General features: G+C 39.7%; 1 protein-coding gene across 5 annotated transcripts in view; it reads right to left on the bottom strand.

The window, feature by feature from the left end:
- The window catches only part of GRAMD2B (GRAM domain containing 2B), a 62,437-nt gene extending 46,016 nt beyond the window's left edge, over positions 1 to 16,421 (bottom strand). For all 5 annotated transcript variants that reach the window (XR_002889860.3, XM_024111591.3, XM_065599302.1 and 2 more), the window contains exon 1: positions 16,170 to 16,421. Coding sequence is in view for 4 of the 5 variants with exons in the window: in XM_024111591.3 (XP_023967359.2) it covers positions 16,170 to 16,294 (125 nt within the window). In the remaining variant the exon portion in view is untranslated. The remainder of the gene's footprint in view (positions 1 to 16,169) is intronic.
- Positions 16,422 to 19,447: the final 3,026 nt, after the last annotated feature.

The raw sequence follows: 19,447 nt of genomic DNA, 5'->3' as shown, positions 1-19,447 counted from the left end.
GATGACATCACAAAGGCTAGGGGCTTGATCCCGCTCCCATTAGGTCAATGGCAAATCTTCCATTGATGACAATGGAGGATGATTAAGAGAGTAAAAGTTGAGCAAGGGAAAGCAGAATGTTTAAAATTCATTGTTTTGTGGGTTTTTTTTTAATTTGAACATATTTCACTTCAATGACTAATTCACATTTTGGATAAAGGAAGCCTCTGTTGAAGTCCAACACCTTTGCCCCTTCAATTAGCATTTTAGATCTCACAATAAACATATCTGAGACCTCCTAAGGTCCTCCTGCAAATCCAAGAAAGATCAAACTCTACATTCCTGATATTTCTAACATAAGCAAACATGGAAATTTTGGGCACTTCTCATGAGACACTCAGCACCTTCCAGGTTTATGTCTCAAGATTTGCCTGTGACTGTTAATATAGGCATTACCCTGAAGAAGTCTACCTAGGTGCCAGCGGTGTGAACCCTCTATATTAGGATAACTCACTAATCACTAGAATAATTCACTAAAACTGATGTTTTCACCTATGCTGGCTCAGATAAATCTTTTTCTGCCTCTGTCTAGCAACACCCTAGGTTGGCATGGCAGCCCCAAGAAACCATCTAACATCATGCAACAAATATACAATAGGATCTAATGTCAGACCCCCCACTTGTACTCAGCAGGATGCTGCTGAATTTGCAAGCAGAGAGAAATATTAAATGGCAGCATCTCACACAGGGGCCTCTGCATGGTACCAATGAAATATAAATGAGAGTATCAAAAATATTCCAGATCTCTGATTGTATTTCATAATGGGTAACAGGCCCAGGTAGAAAAGATATGGTATTTTATGTAAAGAAACTATATAAGTTTAAAGGTGTGGATTGTATATCTATTTACATGTATATTATAAGGACTAAAATAAAATAAAAAAATCCCCTACAAAACTGGCCCATTTTCAAGACATTTAAAATGTATGGTATAAATACATGTTTAAGTCTGTATCAAAATCACCACCCCCAATCCAGTAGAGTCATCAAGACTCCACACAGAAGAAGAGGTCTTTGCTAGTAGATCCCAAAGTAGGATCTGGACATTTGTATGTATTTCAGATTTTCTTCTTTATGTAGTACCAAAAGAATTCTCAGCTGAATTTTGTCTGATGATGGGTGAAGCCTACTGCAGGGTTTCTTATAGCTTCCTCTGAAGCATCTGGTACTGTCTACTCTTGGAGAAAAGATACTGGATTAGATGGACCACAGGTCTGATCCAATATAACAATTCCCAAGTGTCTATATAAAACCCTGGTCCTGCAAATACTTAAAATTAAATATGTCTATGTGTTAAGGACTGGGGCCTAAATTTCTAGCCATTACATATAGCTATTATTGATTTTGCCCCATATCTCCAGGAGTAACAGACAGTGTAAAGAAATATGTATATTCTGCTGTGACTTGGTACCCTTTCCTGAAGGTCACCCTCACCTGAGTATTCTTACCGATTTCAACAATTATTGTATGCAGTGTAGTTGTAGCTATGTTGGTCCCAGGATATTAGAGACACAAGGTGGGTGAGGTGATATCTTTTACTAGACAGAAGTTGGTCCAGTAAAAGATATTACCTCATCCACCTTCTCTCTCTGATTTCAACAAGAGAGCTCAAGTGAGCTGCAAGATCAGACCCCTTGCTGACTGGCCTTGAAAAAAAGTCACTTAACCTCAGTTAGTGCCTTATTTTTCTTGTCTTTAAAATGTGGATAATAATGCTAACCAATTACCAGAGTTGTTGTGAAGATTCATTCATTAGTTAGTATTTATACAACAGTTGGAAATATAAAGTACTATGAAAGTACTGAGTATTGTTATTATTAAATATTTATTAATCTAGTAAAATAAAATAGTTTCTGTAATAGAATCACAGGACTGGAAGAGGCCTTGAGAGGTTATCTAGTCCAGTCCCTTGCACTCATGGCAGTACTAAGTATTAGTCTATGAAGTATACTATGTATAACTATATATACTAAGTATACTATGAAGTTGTTACAGAGTTCACACTTGCTGGGACAGAATGAGCTCTAGGATTCTACAGGGAGATGCAAGGCTTCTGTTGCAATCTCATGTTGCTAGCCAGACCAGGTGAGGCTCATTGACTCTAATCCAGGAGAATTAAAAGGGCAGGTGCCTCTCTGAGCAGAGAGGAAACAGAGAAGCTTGGGGGAGGAAAATCAATTTATGAGTAGCTATACTTGTGGAGAAATAATAGGATGAAGTTTAGGGTAGATTTTGTAGCTGATTTGTTGTTTAATTTAATTTTAAAATAAAGACAAATATGTGAAGGGGTAACCTTTAGCCTATAGCCAGTGTGTTTAGATTGTTCAGAGTAAGGTAGGAATTTTACCTGCTTATATGTGGTAATTGGAGTGGGATTATGGGCACACCCTACATTAGAGATAAAATGGAACATGTCGTACAGTGGCAAGAGGAACTCAGCAGTGGTAGTCCAAGTCTGCTGCCGCCCTACAGCAATGGCTACAAGCCCAGGCTGCAGCCCAACAGGCTTTGTGCATGTGTGTAGTTTAGGTTGTTATGTTCATGGCATACACAAAGAGAAGTTACATAAAATACTCTTTCTGGAAGGTTGCAACATAACATTACTTTATTTTAGGCACCCAAGTCTGAAAATTGGTGGCCCTGGTTAATACCCTGCCTCTGGAATTATTTTAAATATCTGTATGGATCAGCACATCTGGAATCAGAAGTGAAAGTGCCAACATACCTAGAGAGATACTATTCTTAGAGTATTGTGAGGCCAAATGGAAGCAGGAAGTTCCAGAAATCTAGTGAGAGAACCTGCTGTTTTGTTGAAATTTCAAAGCTAATTCTGGAGACTCTAAAGACCAGATTAAAAATCCATGGCAAGATTCCTGATTTGTATACAGTGGTGTATCTTCACTGATGTCAATGGAGCTATGCTGACTTACATCAGCTGTGAACTTGGCCCCTGACCTTCCAATACTTAGACAACTGTAACCTTCATTCTTCTGAAGGTCTGTTTACATGTTGAGCTGGGGGTGTGATTCTCTGCTCAAGAAGACCTACCCGCACTAGTTCTGGTCAACCTAGCATGCTAATAATAGAGTATAGCCACAGAAGTGAGCGGCTACTTGTCCTGACTATGTGCCTTTGGTCTCAGATGGATACTACTCAGGGCAGCTTGCCACTCCTGTTACTTGTGCTGCCACAGCTACACTATGTTTAGCACACTAGCTCAATCAGAGCTACGGTGGGTATGTAGTGTAGCTGTACCCTAAGAGTTGTCCATGTTGTATGTAGCTACGTAGCTTTCTATGTACAGAATCTTTAAATGGGAGAGGTTTGTCAACCAGGACTGTGAAACAGTTAGGTTTAAGGAGCGTAGACTTAGAATGAGGGACGTACTCTGCTTTCTCTCTGGTGGAAAACTTACACTTATTTTCTAGAAAGAATGGTCCAGTGGTTAGGGCATTCATTTTTAATTGAGGAAACCTAGACCCTGCTCTGCCACAGATTTGGGCAAGTCGCTTTTAAAAATCTGCCCCTTTGTCTCTGTGCTTCAAATCCCCATCTCTAAAATGGGGATAACAATACTTCCCTAAGTCACAGGGGCATGTGAGTATAGATAAGTTGAAGATTGAAATGCTCAAATATCATAGTCATAGGTGCCAATATACGTACATTAGATTTTTCTTAGCCTAAAATTAGCCATCTAACCTGAATGTATATGCGGTGCTCTTTGCATAATGCCTATCTGTTGTGATTTTTGTATGTGTGGTGGGGAAAAGAGAATAGCTTGGAAATGATTTAGTGGAGAGGATACTAATTACAATGCTTGCATATTTTAAAAATCTGTTTATGTTTCCTTAGAGGTTAGTTTGTAGCTGCTTGAAACTAACTTAGTTCTCATGTCTAAATTAATTAAAAGTGACTCTCTAGCAAATCATAATTTTTCAAGAAACCCAAGCCTCTGTGGGCTACAGCTTCAAAATTAGGCACAAGCTGAACAAGATGCTTGTGCTCAGATAAACTACTATCTACAAACTAGAGATTGGAAAATGTATCCCCAATCTCTGCTCACAAATAGGTGGTAGCACTTTGTTCCATGGCACATCATCTTACTCAGTAAACGGGTCTTGGCAAATTCTCAATGCACGACATTTCATTGACAAAATGCTGTGTGACACAGTCTTCACACAATGCCTTTTCATTACAAAGAAAACGTAAAATCTAGAATTGAAAATAATAAATTCAGGCACCAGACTATTTATATATACATTTTCGATTCAGAATAGAAAATCTGTGACCAGGTCTTGTCAGGGAATGGTTGGTGCAACAAATACATTCTATAGTAAAGTATGTAGTATGGTCTTCGATCACAATGACACAGTTATATAAGAATGAGTTCCCTTTATATGTTAAGCTATTGGATGTGCAGGTGCTAATGTGGCTTTTATTTTGAGATTGTGGCAAATCTTCTGACATAAAGGAGAAGGCACAGTGGAGCTTGTGTTGTTATGCATTTGTAATTGCCCTGTATAATAGGTGCAGTAAGGAAACTATGTGAAGATCAACTGCTGTCAGCAACAGAGACCTGCTGTTATTATGTAAAAGTCCATATCCTAATGTGTCTAATTGTAATTACATAGCTTTTAAAAAGTACTCTTGGAAAACATAGATATCATTGTATTATAAAGCATAGTTCATGGCTATTTCACGTCTACTGTGCCAAGATGCCTTACAAACAAATAACAAAGATGTGTACCTGCTCCAAGGAGTCTACAGTCTAAGATCTTGATCCTGAAACTGGATCTACTAGACCAACTTACATGATCAGGGCCTAATCTGGATACAACACAGCAAAGGATGGCAAACAAGATTGGGATATAGGAAGGATGTGAGATGTATGAATAAAAGATAATGAGAGGTGTAAGGTCCCTGACCTGACACCCCTGCTACCTTTGTTTTTTCCCCTCCTTTCTTCCCAGAGTGATGGTGTAGCGCTGCTGGATCAGTGTGCTCTCAACCTTTCCAGACTACTGTATCCCTTTCAGGAGTCTGCTTTGTCTTGCGTTATCCCCAAGTTTCACCTCACTTAAAAACTACTTGCTTACAAAATCAGACATAAAAATACAAAAGTGTCACAGCACATTATTACTAAAAAATTGCTTACTTTCACATTTTACTATATAATTATAAAATAAATCAATTGGAATATAAATATTGTGCTTACATTTCACTATATAGTATATAGAGCAGTGTAAATGAGTCATGATATAAAATTTTAATTTGCGCAGACTTCACTAGTGCTTTTTATGTGGACTGTTGTAAAACTAGGCAAATATCTAGAGTAGTTGATGTACCCCCTGGAAGACCTCTGCATACCCCCAGGGGTACTACCCCTGGTTGAGAACCACTGTGCTAGATGAAAGCCACACTGAACAGCTCCCTCTAATGGTCCAGTTTATTTCCATTTAAACCAAACTGAATTAATATTGCTTTAAGCATATGATATAAATATTAATAATACTATAAATAAGCACCTATACCCAAAATGTGGCCTCATATTTCCTCAGCCCTACATGCACTTAAAAGAAGGTGAACTATAAGATATTCTGAATGTTTCAGATAGATTTGCTATGTATAGTGCTGCAAAGACTAATCTGTATTTATTATACTTTAATTTTGTATCTGAAATATTAGATCCACACTGGTCTTTTTTTCCCCTTCCTTTACACTGAAAAAATTCTGATTTCTGAAAGAGATCCTACCATGTTAGGTGGTGACTAGAATAATGTTATTGACCATCCCAGCACAGGTCATCTTCTTTCTAGTATCATTCAGATACCACAGTCACTATTACAAAATCTAGATTGTAAAAGCTGGAGAATTCATAACTAGAGTTGGTCAAAACACTTTCAAAGGAACAGTTTTCTGCTGGAAAATTCAGTTTTGTCAAAATCAAACATGTTACATCAGGGTGGGCAAACTTTTTGGCCTGAGGGCCACATCGGGGTTCCAAAACTGTATGGAGGACTGGGTAGGGAAGGCTGTCCCTCCCCAAACAGCCTGGCCCCCACCCCCTATCTGCCCGCTTCCACTTCCCACCCCCTGACTGCCCCCCTCAGAAGCTCCCACCCATCCAATCCCCCCTGCTCCTTGTCCCCTGACCGCCCCCTCCTGGGACCCCTGCCCCTAACCGCCTCCCCTGGGGCCCCACCCCCATCCAACCCTCTCTGCTCCCTGTCCCCTGACTGTCCTGACCCCTATCCACATCCCCACTCCCTGACAGGTCCCCCGGGACTCCCACGTCTGTCCAACCACCCCCTACTCCCTGTCCCTTGACTGCCCCCCCGGGACCTCGTGTCCCTTATCCAACTTTTGTAGTGTCAGGAGAATTGCACTGGGGCTTAGGTGTGAGATTGGTCTTGGGCATCACTGCCAATGTAGTGTCAGATGCCCAAGGCAGAAATTAGGCACTTTAGAAGACTTTTACAGCAAAAATTTAGGCACTGAGTGAGTCTAGGAGGCAGAAGAGTGAGGTTTTTGTGGATCTCAATGGCACCTAACTCTCTTTGTGGATCTGGGCCTCAGTTCCTCACCTGTAAAATGGGCACGTCTCTACCTCACAGGAGTGATGTGAGTCTTCCATAAATTTATTCTGTGAGGCATTCGGATACTACGGTATTGGGGACCATGTGAGTAGCTGATGTATTTTCTTTTCCTCTTTTAAAAGAAGGTTGATGTTTGAGAGGGAAATACACATTATCATTGTGCACCTTCATATATAAACTTGAATTACAAGTAGTTACATCAGTCTCAGAAAATAGAAAGATGCAACATTATAGTCAATAGTGTAGCAGCTTTTGGAGCTCCCTCCGCACCCAAGACAATTTAAACTAGGATTTCTTTTCTACACTGGCAGCTACTAATGAACGGTGAATGGGGCTTGAAGGAGGGGATTTAACAGATGGGGTTATTTCTTTAAAGAAATAAAAAGCCTCCACAGAAGTGGCCTCTTTTACCTTCCCCGGAGAGAAGAGAAAAAGTAAAACTTCAGGGCAGCACTATATAGCACAGTCAGGCGAGGGAAGGGCTGGCAGCATCTTTAGCACAGCAGCACCAGATAATGCAGTCCAGGGAAGAAGAAGCCTCCAGTTCTTAATACTCCTTATCCTGAAGTACACAGTAGTGCAGAGAGCCACACATGCTCACAGGATGCCTTTTCAGTCCTCTTTGGGGGCTAGGAACTTAGTCCCAAAGAATCATGAGTCACTGACATGCATCCACCTCAGCAGGGGTTACCATCACAATGATGGATAAAGTGATCTCTGTGAATTGGCCCAAAAGCACATAGGTAGTTCGGACCCAGGTTCCATTTTTCCCAAACTCCTGGCAGGTAGATTATTGCAATAAGGATGGTGCTATTTTAAATGCTCATATTTTTGCAGCTATGAGGGTTCACTGCATGCTTTCATATGTGTTTTTTATATGTCACTGACTATTAGTTTTGAGAAACCAAAACCAGGCTGATGATGTTTTGCAAAACCAAAACAATGAGGTCTTACAAAACCAAAACCATCCTGGCTTCTGCTCATCCCTGTTAAATTGTTAGGTACAATATAAGAACAATTAGTATTTGGATTACGTAAAGGAAAAACTGATAGTAGTTTGCTAAGTATGTCCCTCACTCACTTCTGGATTCCAAGGGAGGAAAATAGTGGACCCTGTGCAAACAAATATTAATGTTGTGTTAATAGTTGTTTGCACAGGTCCGCTGTTGTGTGTGCTATTGCCATCCATAGCAAAGGTGAAACATGATATACAGTACACAGACACAGCCAAGAGTTGTGCAAAACTGAATAGAAGTGTTCGAGGCAGGAAAATTTTGGGGTATGCAACAAATAGGTAAGAAAATGCTAAAACTGAATAGTGGAGAACCACAATGAATACAGTGCATAAAGATAGGGGTGTGTGTGTGTGTGGCCAACTGCCTATGTCACAATACAGCAGTAGCCAGAGTCCTACATAACACTGCCATGAAACTTTGCAGAAGAATTTGACTAGCACTAAACATCAAGAGCCAAGGAAAAGTCATGATGCCTGGAAAGTGTAAGGCAAACACAGACCAATCATTAAGAACAGAGCCATATTTTTTTGGTTGTATAGCACACACCAACATCCACTTAGAAAAGCCATGGATAAACAAGCAGTGACCTGTAAGCAACTTCAAAGTAAGATGCTTAAAGCCAGACAGAGAAGCAATATGATTACCAAATTATGCTTGGGGCAGGACCTGAACCCAGGGTCATAAGGCCACATATATAGTCATATGCTGTGCCCTCTTCCATGTATGGATTCTCTGTAACTTGAAGTCTTTAAATCATGTTTTGAGGACTTCGGTAACTCAGCCAGAGTTTATGGGTTTATTACAGGTGGCGGGGTCGGGGGTGGGGGGTGAGGTTGTATGGCCTGCAATGTGCAAGAGGTCAGACCAGATGATCATGATGGTCCCTTCTGACCTTTGAATCTATGAATCTACAGAAGAATTCTATGAAGTATCCTATCAGGGTAATTTCAATGACAAAGATAAGATTAGATAAAGACTTTTCACTAAGCTTTACACATGTGAGACATGGGCAGGCTCTAACCACAACCACACAGATACAAAAATTGTGCTGGCAAGAGACCCGTAATGCAGACATGTGGAAAGATGTTGAAACAGCAGCACGACTTCTAATTCTATCACACATGCTAAAGAGCCACTCCTATTTGGCATACAAGCAAGTCAGTGAAGGGTTGTGAAATATCTGCAAGTCATTTAGCATACAAAATATGTACAAAGGGCACAAAGTAAATCAACTATGCACACACTCATAGTCAGTATACGTGACCTGAGCTGTTTCCTGTAGATTGCTATAAGAAGTCATCAGGTAGGACTATGAGACATAAACACTATTATCCACAAGTGGAAATGTGCATAAAATTAATCCCACAGGCCATGCCATCAGGCAAGTGCCTTCTCACAGTGATAACACACAATCAAAACTTCACACCCATATCATCAGCACTTCCTCTCCAAAGGACCCACAGGCATATCATATGCCACATCCATCCTCTGGTAAGGATCAGTACAGCATTGTTATCCATTATATAAACACTCAGACTACTTGTATAGTATGCCTTGCCCATTAAATGTCATCAGCACTACAACAGGTTAGTTGGATTCTTCTTTTGACCCACCTTATTACCTACCAGACAGGGGAACCCTGCAGAGAGATGTTAATTGATTCCCTATTGATTTACTGTAGCAAGTGCAGCACATTAATACCCTGGACATAATAGAGGTGTGAGTGGCCTCTGAGTAATCCTAAGGGAGGAAAAACTGAGTTTAGTAGGAAGGATTGAACTGATGTTCATATTATTTATTTGAACCTCCACAGTATGTTGGGACAGCTTTGTGGCAGGATGCTCACAAACTCATCTAACACAAGTGGCTGAATAGCAGTTTAATCACATTCACCCAGTATGGAGTGATAGAGAGACCTTTATCCTGAAAGTGGGGTAAATCGCAGCACAGTTTTTGCTACAGGCTCAGCCAAGTTCACATATCTGGTATAGTTGTATTGAATTCCTTTCTTCACAGTCATGTTTAACAAGCATGAACTGCATGTAATCTTTTTTTTCCACAGCTCCTCCACTTCAGCTTATTAAAAAATATTGCTCCAGTTCATGTGATGATCCCACACTACAAAAATATTAATTCCCTCCATCTCTCTGATGTCCTCCTGGATGTTATGACTCCTTTCATCATCATTACCTATGGGCTGGTCCTTCCTTCTTTTATGAGGCATGTCAGAAGAGGTGCTCTCCTCAAACTGTTTGCTGTTTCTCTTGGTGGATACAAACATCAATGCAGTATCCACTCTTCCTTCTGGTAAAGTTCCTTCTTGTGAATAAAACTCAGCAGTGTCTGGATTTCAGGCCCAAATACAGTATGATCCCTGAGGGCTTCTTGGAGATAATTACCAAAATGACAGGGTGGGGACAGCTTTATTATAATAATAATAGCCAACTCTTACAGAACAGTGAAACTTCTGCTAGTAAGTTTTTGTACCAGGTGAAATTATGGCCCCATTGACATCAATAGCAAAGCTCTCATTGACTTCAGTAGGGCCATGATTTCTCCCATAGTGCTTTCTAATCACGTTAGTTAAGTCCTTGCAGATCATGTCACCCAGTGCTTGAGGGAAATTTAGTCTATGAGGACTACAAATATCAAATCAAGAATTAGGAAAGTAGATTATGAAAAAAATATGTCTTCAGTGTATATTGTTGTAGCCTTTATACCTAAAGTTCAAAAAACTCATCTTTTAATCACAGTGGAACCCAGCCATTTTTGCCTGTCTTTCATTTATCCAAAGACCTTTTCCTTTCTGCTATTACTACTACTACTACTACTTATTTTTTTGTATTAGAGTAGTGCCTAGAGGTTCCAATCCAGGTCAGAGCCTCACTGAGCTAGGCTGTGTATGTATTTATAGTTAGAGACAGTCCCTGACCCAAGGACCTTAGAATTTCTAAATAAAAATGGCATACAAAGGATGGGAGAGGAAACAGAAAGGTAAGAGACAGTCCGTGACCCAAGGAGCTTTGAATTTCTAAATAAAAAGGCATACAAAGGATGGGAGAGGAAACAGAAACCTACCCAAGTTCACACAGCAGTTCAGTGGCAGAAGCAGGAGTAGAACCTAGGACCATGTTGCCTCTCTGTTGCTGTTGTAGTGATCATGCTGCTGTTATAAAAGGGATCCTATCCTCATCACAAATTATTTTCTTATGTCTCCTCATCCAACCAAGCCAGTCATGCCTGTTTAATTCCCTACGATGACTTTAATTGGATGAGGCTAATATTATTCATTAATTTGTTTTTGGCAACCCCCAGATTTTTCCAGATGTCTAGGAAAGGAGGTTCCTACCCTGAATTGCTTAAAGTGCAATGAAAAACTCAGAACGAGGAAAAAATATAACTTTGAAAATGAATTGCACTATGTTTTTACAGCAGAGAAGACAGTGGATAATAAACTGTTCTACTGAACTATTTATTTCATATGAGGCAGGTTTTTTTTGTTTGTTTTTTTTGCTTTTGGAACCTGTAAGAAATGTGTCCCAGATATAACAGGCCACATAAGACAAATGCTTCTCCTGGAGAAGTTTGGTGTGTTATTGAGCAGTGAAACAGTTCACAATGTTTTAAGTGGTCATAACTGGGCTGCAAAGATAGCACATGTTTAAGATGAAAAGTTACCCCTCTCTTTACTGCTTCAGTTTATCTGAATGAAGCCTTGGCAACACAGCGGAGTGGGTTGGGCTGGTCTCTGACGGATACTGTTGTCACCACCAGAACTTCATTTGCGTTTAGCGAGAGTTCACATTTTGAACAAATATAGAAAATTCAGCAACAAGAACCTAAAACTATGGATCCCTAATAAAGATGCTTAACATCTACATAGTAGTTTTCATATTCAAACTGCTTTATGCCTATTAAGTAACTAAACCTCACTTAGACCCCTGTGCAATAGATAAGTCAATATTCTTAATGCCACTTCACAGATGAGGAATCCCAAGTGAAGAAATGAAGTGATTTACCCAAAGCCATACAGCAAATCACGGGGCAGCACCAGGAATACAGCCAAGATTACAGCTACAGATCTTTTCTGTGATACACTGCTTCCCACACTCGAGTCCTCTTTAGATTTTCTGTCAGTTAGCTTCAGTCATTACCGGCCAATGCTAACCCTCCATTTCCCTTTACGAACACCTGATGTACTGAAAGCATCTGCTATACACAGGTCTTTTACTCCTGCTTTATCATTTTATTATTGTTAAGGATGACCATACAGAACGCAGTAGGTATAAATGGAGCTTTACAGACACCAGAGAAGATAAGGACCCTGATCTAATGATCTTAAAATTCTCATTTGTACATATTCGATACATTGGATTGGCCTAAACTACAAATCTGAGTCTAGATTGAGACTTTTCTAAAGTTTGGGGGATTTGACTGTAGAGATTTTAGAGATAAAGGTCAGCTGTGAAATTCAGATCTTCATTGCTGTTGCCAGTTATTCTGGCCTGGAGTGCTGGAAGGTGGTTCTCTGAAGCCAGGACAGCTTCATGAATCCACCCTAACAGTGCTGCAGATGCATCTGGTTAACACTCTTTTTGGATACAGATCCCAGGCTAAACCTGACCCATAAACAGTGCTGTGCATGCTGTACTACTAAAGGAAGCCTCCGTTATAGCTCCATAGCCTCTGTCTGTTTCTGAAATCAAGTCTGCTCTTTGTCAGAAGCAACATGCTGCCATGGTGATAAATGATGAGCTCCCCTGTCTGAAATGTTAATAGCCCCCTAGATTCCTGCAAATTTATACTCATCTGCACAGTGCCAATTTCAGCAAGAGAAAAGCAGAGGTATATAAAAGCTTAAATATACAGTCGCTCTTTAGCCTCAAGCATGACTAATTATGATGACTGAGAACAATCAGTAATATATTAAATTGTCTATCTGTCTATCTTCACACCTGGATAATATTCTATAAATAAACAGGATTGTAATGAAAATATTAATTGGAATAAAAAAGCCTGCATGTCTTTTTAAAAACCTTATTTCATGGATAGCAGCACACACCTCCCTTTAGGTGAGTGTGTCATAACTGTGACACACATACTGAAAACAAGTTCATAAGTGCTCACTCCAGCTGCCAGGTCATGCCATGGAATTACACATGCTTCTTGCTAGGTTGTCTGTTTTTTGTAGTTAAGTTAGTTTATGTTTTTCTAGTGTTTGCTGTTTAGAAAGGAATGTTTTTATTAAAGGCCTTTATGATCACCACCATCCACCTGACTGAGTAGGATTGGACTGAGTTTCCACAGGGTCTGTCCACGCCACTCCTCACTTGGCAGGAGAGGTTCTTTTTGAGTGACATGAGGCACAGGAATCTTTACCCCTCGAAGGGCTGATTATACTGCTTCCAGAGCATCCGTAGTATCTAGCTGGGTGTACATGTATATGTAGTGAAGTGAGTATAACAAATAAATACTGGATGTTGATCTGAAAATCAGGCCCTAATTGACTTGTTTAAGGAAACAAAAGGAGCCTCTGACACGTTTATTCATAGATTCATAGATTCTAGGACTGGAAGGGACCTCGAGAGGTCATAGAGTCCAGTCCCCTGCCCACATGGCAGGACCAAATACTGTCTAGACCATCCCTGATAGACATTTATCTAACCTACTCTTAAATATCTCAAGAGATGGAGATTCCACAACCTCCCTAGGCAATTTATTCCAGTGTTTAACCACCCTGACAGTTAGGAACTTTTTCCTAATGTCCAACCTAGACCTCCCTTGCTGCAGTTTAAACCCATTGCTTCTGGTTCTATCCTTAGAGGCTAAGGTGAACAAGTTTTCTCCCTCCTCCTTATGACACCTTTTAAATACCTGAAAACTGCTATCATGTCCCCTCTCAGTCTTCTCTTTTCCAAACTAAACAAACCCAAGTCTTTCAGCCTTCCTTCATAGGTCATGTTCTCAAGACCTTTAATCATTCTTGTTGCTCTTCTCTGGACCCGCTCCAATTTCTCCACATCTTTTTTAAAATGCGGTGCCCAGAACTGGACACAATACTCCAGCTGAGGCCTAACCAGAGCAGAGTAGAGCGGAAGAATGACTTCTCGTGTCTTGCTCACAACACACCTGTTAATACATCCCAGAATCATGTTTGCTTTTTTTGCAACAGCATCACACTGTTGACTCATATTTAGCTTGTGGTCCACTATAACCCCTAGATCCCTTTCTGCCGTACTCCTTCCTAGACAGTCTCTTCCCATTCTGTATGTGTGAAACTGATTTTTCCTTCCTAGGTGGAGCACTTTGCATTTGTCTTTGTTAAACTTCATCCTGTTTACCTCAGACCATTTCTCCAATTTGTCCAGATCATTTTGAATTATGACCCTGTCCTCCAAAGCAGTTGCAATCCCTCCCAGTTTGGTATCATCCGCAAACTTAATAAGCGTACTTTCTATGCCAATATCTAAGTCGTTGATGAAGATATTGAACAGCGCCAGTCCCAAAACAGACCCCTGCGGTACCCCACTCGTTATGCCTTTCCAGCAGGATTGGGAACCATTAATAACAACTCTCTGAGTACGGTTATCAGCCAGTTATGCACCCACCTTATAGTAGCCCCATCTAAATTGTATTTGCTAGTTTAATTAGCTCAGGAATTCCTGGCTCCCAATCCTGTGCTCAGGCTGGTAGACAATCTTTCACTCATATTCAAGTTAGATAAAAAAAGCCATTATGGAGATATAAACATTAAAACAAACAACAATAATATTTCACAGGAAGTGAGGTGAGGCCATCAAACTAATTTTCACTTGAACTGTAAACACTATTTTTGATGCCTGGTCTGCAATTATTTTAACACGTTGAGATTTATTCTTGAGTAGCAAAATAACAGTTACATAAGGGATCGGTCAGGGTGCCCCTGATGAGGCACTGTGTGACTGTGCTTATATAACACATCAATTGCCAATTTCTAGTAAAATAGATTGTGGTGGTTACTAATAGCATTTGGGGCACTGGGCAGATACAGGGGTCAAACAGTGGTGAAAAATTCTCATCCAAGCTACAGTGGTGGCAGAGCTATTCCAAGAGGCTACTTCAGCCCACAGGCCCTTTCATAGTTCCCATCCCCCACAGACATAGGTGCTGGAACTAGAGGTACTGCCACATTGCCTGGCTTGAAGTGGTTTCCATCATATACAGGCTTTACAGTTTGATTCAATGGCTCTCAGCACGCCCACTATACAAATTGTTCTAGCACCCCTGCCCACAGAAGGGGCGGATGAGAGGATCCACATAGCAATGTACCCTCTGGTCTTCCCCTTTCTGTTTCCTTCACTTGTGTAAGCTCCTCCCACTCCACCCCTGCTCAGAGAAGAGTGCTATGCCATGCAGGAAACTGTGCACCCACTGTACAGTCCACCCTGCATGGCCAATGGAACCACACTGATGGTGTGGTGATTGATGGTAGTGCTGCTTGGGAGACCTCTGTGACTGCCGAGGAGGAGCTGGATTTGGCACTTAGAATATGAGCTTTTCCAACAGAACATTTTACTAGAGAGCCTTTATGAAATCTCACATCACACAAACACTTTTTGCTATTATGGTAGAATCCCTCTTAAAACTCAATTTAACAAGCACTATAAAGTTGCCCACAGGCCATAATGCTTGAGAAATTATTTGACCTACTTCCCTGCTTTAAATCCACTTTGTATTCAAATCCACTTTTACTTTCTAAATAATACTTGCCCCCTCACTTGGTTGGCATGAGACTTAATGACTGCAAAGAGCTTTGAAATCCTCAGATGGACAATGCTATACAAATTCAAAGTCCTACTTATTATTTTTAATTATTCTTATTATTGCTGTACAAAAATAAGGAACTGTAGTCTCATAAATCTTGTACTCTCCCATAAATTCCCCCACATGGCTCCCTTCAGACTAACTCCCGCATACCAAGTACACCATTAAATTAGGCTTGAATAAAGACTGGGAGTGGATGGGTCATTACACAAAGTAAAAACTATTTCCCCATGCTAATTTTTCCCCTCCTGTTACTCACACCTTCTTGTCAACTGTTTGAAACGGGCCATCCTGATTATCACCACAAAAGTGTTTTTTTCTCCTGCTGATAATAGCCCACCTTAATTGATTAGTCTCATTAGAGTTGGTATGGCAACACCCATTTTTTCATGTTCTCTGTGTATATATATCTTCTGACTATTTTCCTCTGCATGCATCTGATGAAGTGGGTTTTAGCCCACGAAAGCTTATGCCCAAATAAATTTGTTAGTCTCTAAGGTGCCACAAGTACTCCTGTTCTTTATACTAAGTGCAGTCACTAATCCAACTGTAATCATTATCACTGTGTGCTTTGCCTTCACAAATTAAACTTCTTTTTAGGGTTTCCAGCAGTGTAGGTGTTCTGGTGCCATCCCACTCTTCTGCTGCTACTCTCGCTCCAGATATAAAATAGGTTCAGAATGCTCAATCAGAGTCTGAACCATACTGAGCTTACCTCATAAACACTGATCCGATGCTATCTGTAAGGCTGAGTGGAGAATCATCACTGGGCTTTCGGAAGCTGTTCTGATTCTCATAATGAAAAACAGTCTCATCCAAGGAATGCCTTTTTCTCACCATTTTAAGGGAATTAACTGCAGAATTCAACAAATTCAGCACAAATTGCTGCTCTCCAAAGTGATCCTTTGAAAGCTCAGCCTTTCACTGCGGTAGGAAGTGCATTCTTCGCCTGAATCCAGCTCAAGCTAGTTTTTTTTTTAAAATCTGTTAATAAGTAACATATTAGCATGACATCACAAGGTGGTTTTCCGTTTGTCCACAGTGCTTCATATACTTGTTCCAAACCAGTCATACTACATGGTGTGATATGACTTTAGAACTTATTACTGCTAGTCCTATTACCTAGCTTGTATATACTACTTTTCATACGTAGCTCTAATACTAATAGTAATAATTTCTGCCATTTAAATAAAGAAAATGAGGGTATATAAAAGATTTGCACTTTTTCAAATAGTATTTCCTTGACAAAGTTAGCATCAGAAACAAACAGAAATATGCTCTATCATATGGACTATTTTAATGGATTATCAGCCTGACTCTAATGACCCAGATGGAAAAACAAAGTATACTTTATATACGATATAAGCTACTATATTTAAAGCATTTGGCATGTCAAAGCTATTTTATTGCACACCCACATTAACATATGTATATATGTGTGTATAATTATCAATATATGTACATGTTTTAAAGTGTACATTGCAGCTCATTTAAATATGGATAAGCCTTTAACATTCAAATCACCAGATAACAATGAAGCACGAGCAGTTTGCCTAACCTTTCTTTCCAGAGGGAGCTGACAACCATTAACTGCAAGTTGCACAGTTTCCTGTTTGCTGAAGATGGTGGTAATGATTGTATATAAGAAAACAATGTACACAGTGGAAAAAGTTTGTTTTAAATATAACTTCTTCAATCATCCTGGACGAAGGCATCAGTCCATGCAGACAGACCCTTATGCCTGTATAGAGTCCCTTTATCTTCAGCCTGGATAGAAGGGTCTAGCCATGAGGATTCCATTGCCTGATGGATTCTAAATCTATGAACCTGACTTCTTATTCTAAAGTTCCATAGACAGATTCTTTAACAATTCAAATGGCAATGAATTTGGACTATTCAATCAAAATAAATGTTTAAATTATGATTTTCTGTACAATCTACTCTTGTTTCATTGTATAATTAACACCCCCCCAGCCTCTTAGTTTTAGAAAACAAAAATCTCTTTTGTGATCAATGCGAAGCAAACTGTAATTACATCTACTATAAATGACAGAAACAACAGAGGGGAAAACAAGCTATGACAACACCATGATTATCACCACAAGGGATGAAGTAAAGATCAATACAAAACAGCACATCCCTTTGGAGGTGAAAACTCAAAATCAATTAAAAAGTATTAAAGAAAAGATAAGGAAGCTAGGTTCACTGTGACACAAGAACAAAATATGAGAAACAGAAATACATATCAAACACAAAATTGACAGGTAAAAAGATTGTAAAAAGATTGTAGATAGAATTTTATGAAATGAAGTTTTAAAAAATGAGTGAAATCTGTACTTTTGATCTCCTTAAATATTGTCTGTGCAATAACAGACAAATAATAATAAATGATCTCCCCCCAAAAAGGAAGTTATTTTAACTTTTCTGCTTCCCTGAGTTAAACTTTCTGGAATTCCAATGAGTTAGTTCTTTCCAGAACTATATTTTACATCTTTGGATTCCAGCCATCCAGATCTTTTAGTTGCCTGGGGTTCTGCTGGATGGAATTAGCTTACAATCACCAGCTGATTAGCCATACAGTATCTCTGTACTTTATTCCTCTTCTTGGAAAACAAACAGATAAAAAGGTACCCTTCAACAAACAGATCAAAACCATGACAATGCCATTAGTTCCTTAAAGGAGACTAAAGATTTAATTAAAAAAGAGGGTTGAAGTGACCAAAAGAACAAAGCCATGGCCAATTCGCCCCTTGTCATGGTTTAGCCACTTCTGTTTCCCACTACTCCTAGTTTGTTCAGAGGCTGGGCGGCTGCTGCTGCATCAGTTTGACAACACAAGCACAGATGTCTAGTCTTTCCAAGTCCCAGAATTAAAAAATTGTGCATCTGGCAGGGTAAGCTCCCGACTGTTCTTCAGAGCTGGTTTCTTGGCCAACCATCTTACTAGAACTGAGTCTGAGCCAGCTGTCTTTGAGCCAGAGCCCTGCTTCACTCAGACATTTCATGCTTGCTACAGATCCATAGTGTTTGAAACAGTGAAATGAAATCAACTCCAGTGTGGAATGGCAATATCATGTTTTAGGTAACAGAGGTAGGTGTGTGGAACTGCATGAAACATGGAACCCTAGTATTGTACACAAAGCACAATGTCACTGGCAGAGACACGTGAACCAAGCGTAATGCATGGAATAAACACCATGATGTACTAGATGATGATTTGTACCATGACTGTCAGTAAAACACCAGCCACAACTACATCCAACAACAGTAACAGGAGCAGACCGGCTGCAATATAATTAAGCTTGGAAGGATTAAGTTTTCATCAGTAAATGTTAGTAAATGCTGATTTCACCGTGCACACAAAAACTGATTAAAACATATTTCCATCAATAATAATCAAAATTCACAGATAGGCAAAGTAAGAGTTGGATTTGAGGATATATCCTTCATATATTTTGACATGTGCTGTTGACAATTTGTGTTTCTATGCTTATAAAGCTTTAACTTTTTGAATCACAATGTCGGACCCTCTCACCTAATTTCCTGCAACTGTGAAAATTTAAATAGAAACAAATAGAAAAAATGTTTAAAAATAAAACATTATTATTAATCAAAATTATCTAAAAAAATCAAATTCTGCCAACCCTAAATATGTCAATAAAGCAAAGACCTAGCAAGGAGACCTGAATTTAAGGCTTATTCAAAGACGGCTGAAGTGAATAGAAAAATTCTCATTAACTTCAATGAGTTTTGATCAGGGCCTTTATCAGAGCAGCACAACCATGACTCAGACAGTCCTGTGCAGCAACAGTGAGCCCAGCCTGTAGAGAAGAAGCACAGGAAAAAAACAATTAATAGAAAAACGGAGGCACCTACACCAATCGATAAACACAGCTGGAACAAATCATGGGTTTGATTGCTTTGATTCTCTCAGGAAGTGGATAGAGGAGCATTTATAGAGACAAAGAAAGAGAAGGAGCTAAGCAGGCCTAG

This window comes from Chrysemys picta, chromosome 6 (genome assembly GCF_011386835.1).
Source record: "Chrysemys picta bellii isolate R12L10 chromosome 6, ASM1138683v2, whole genome shotgun sequence".
NCBI classification, from domain to species: domain Eukaryota; kingdom Metazoa; phylum Chordata; order Testudines; family Emydidae; genus Chrysemys; species Chrysemys picta.
This window is presented reverse-complemented; position numbering and strand designations above follow the sequence as displayed.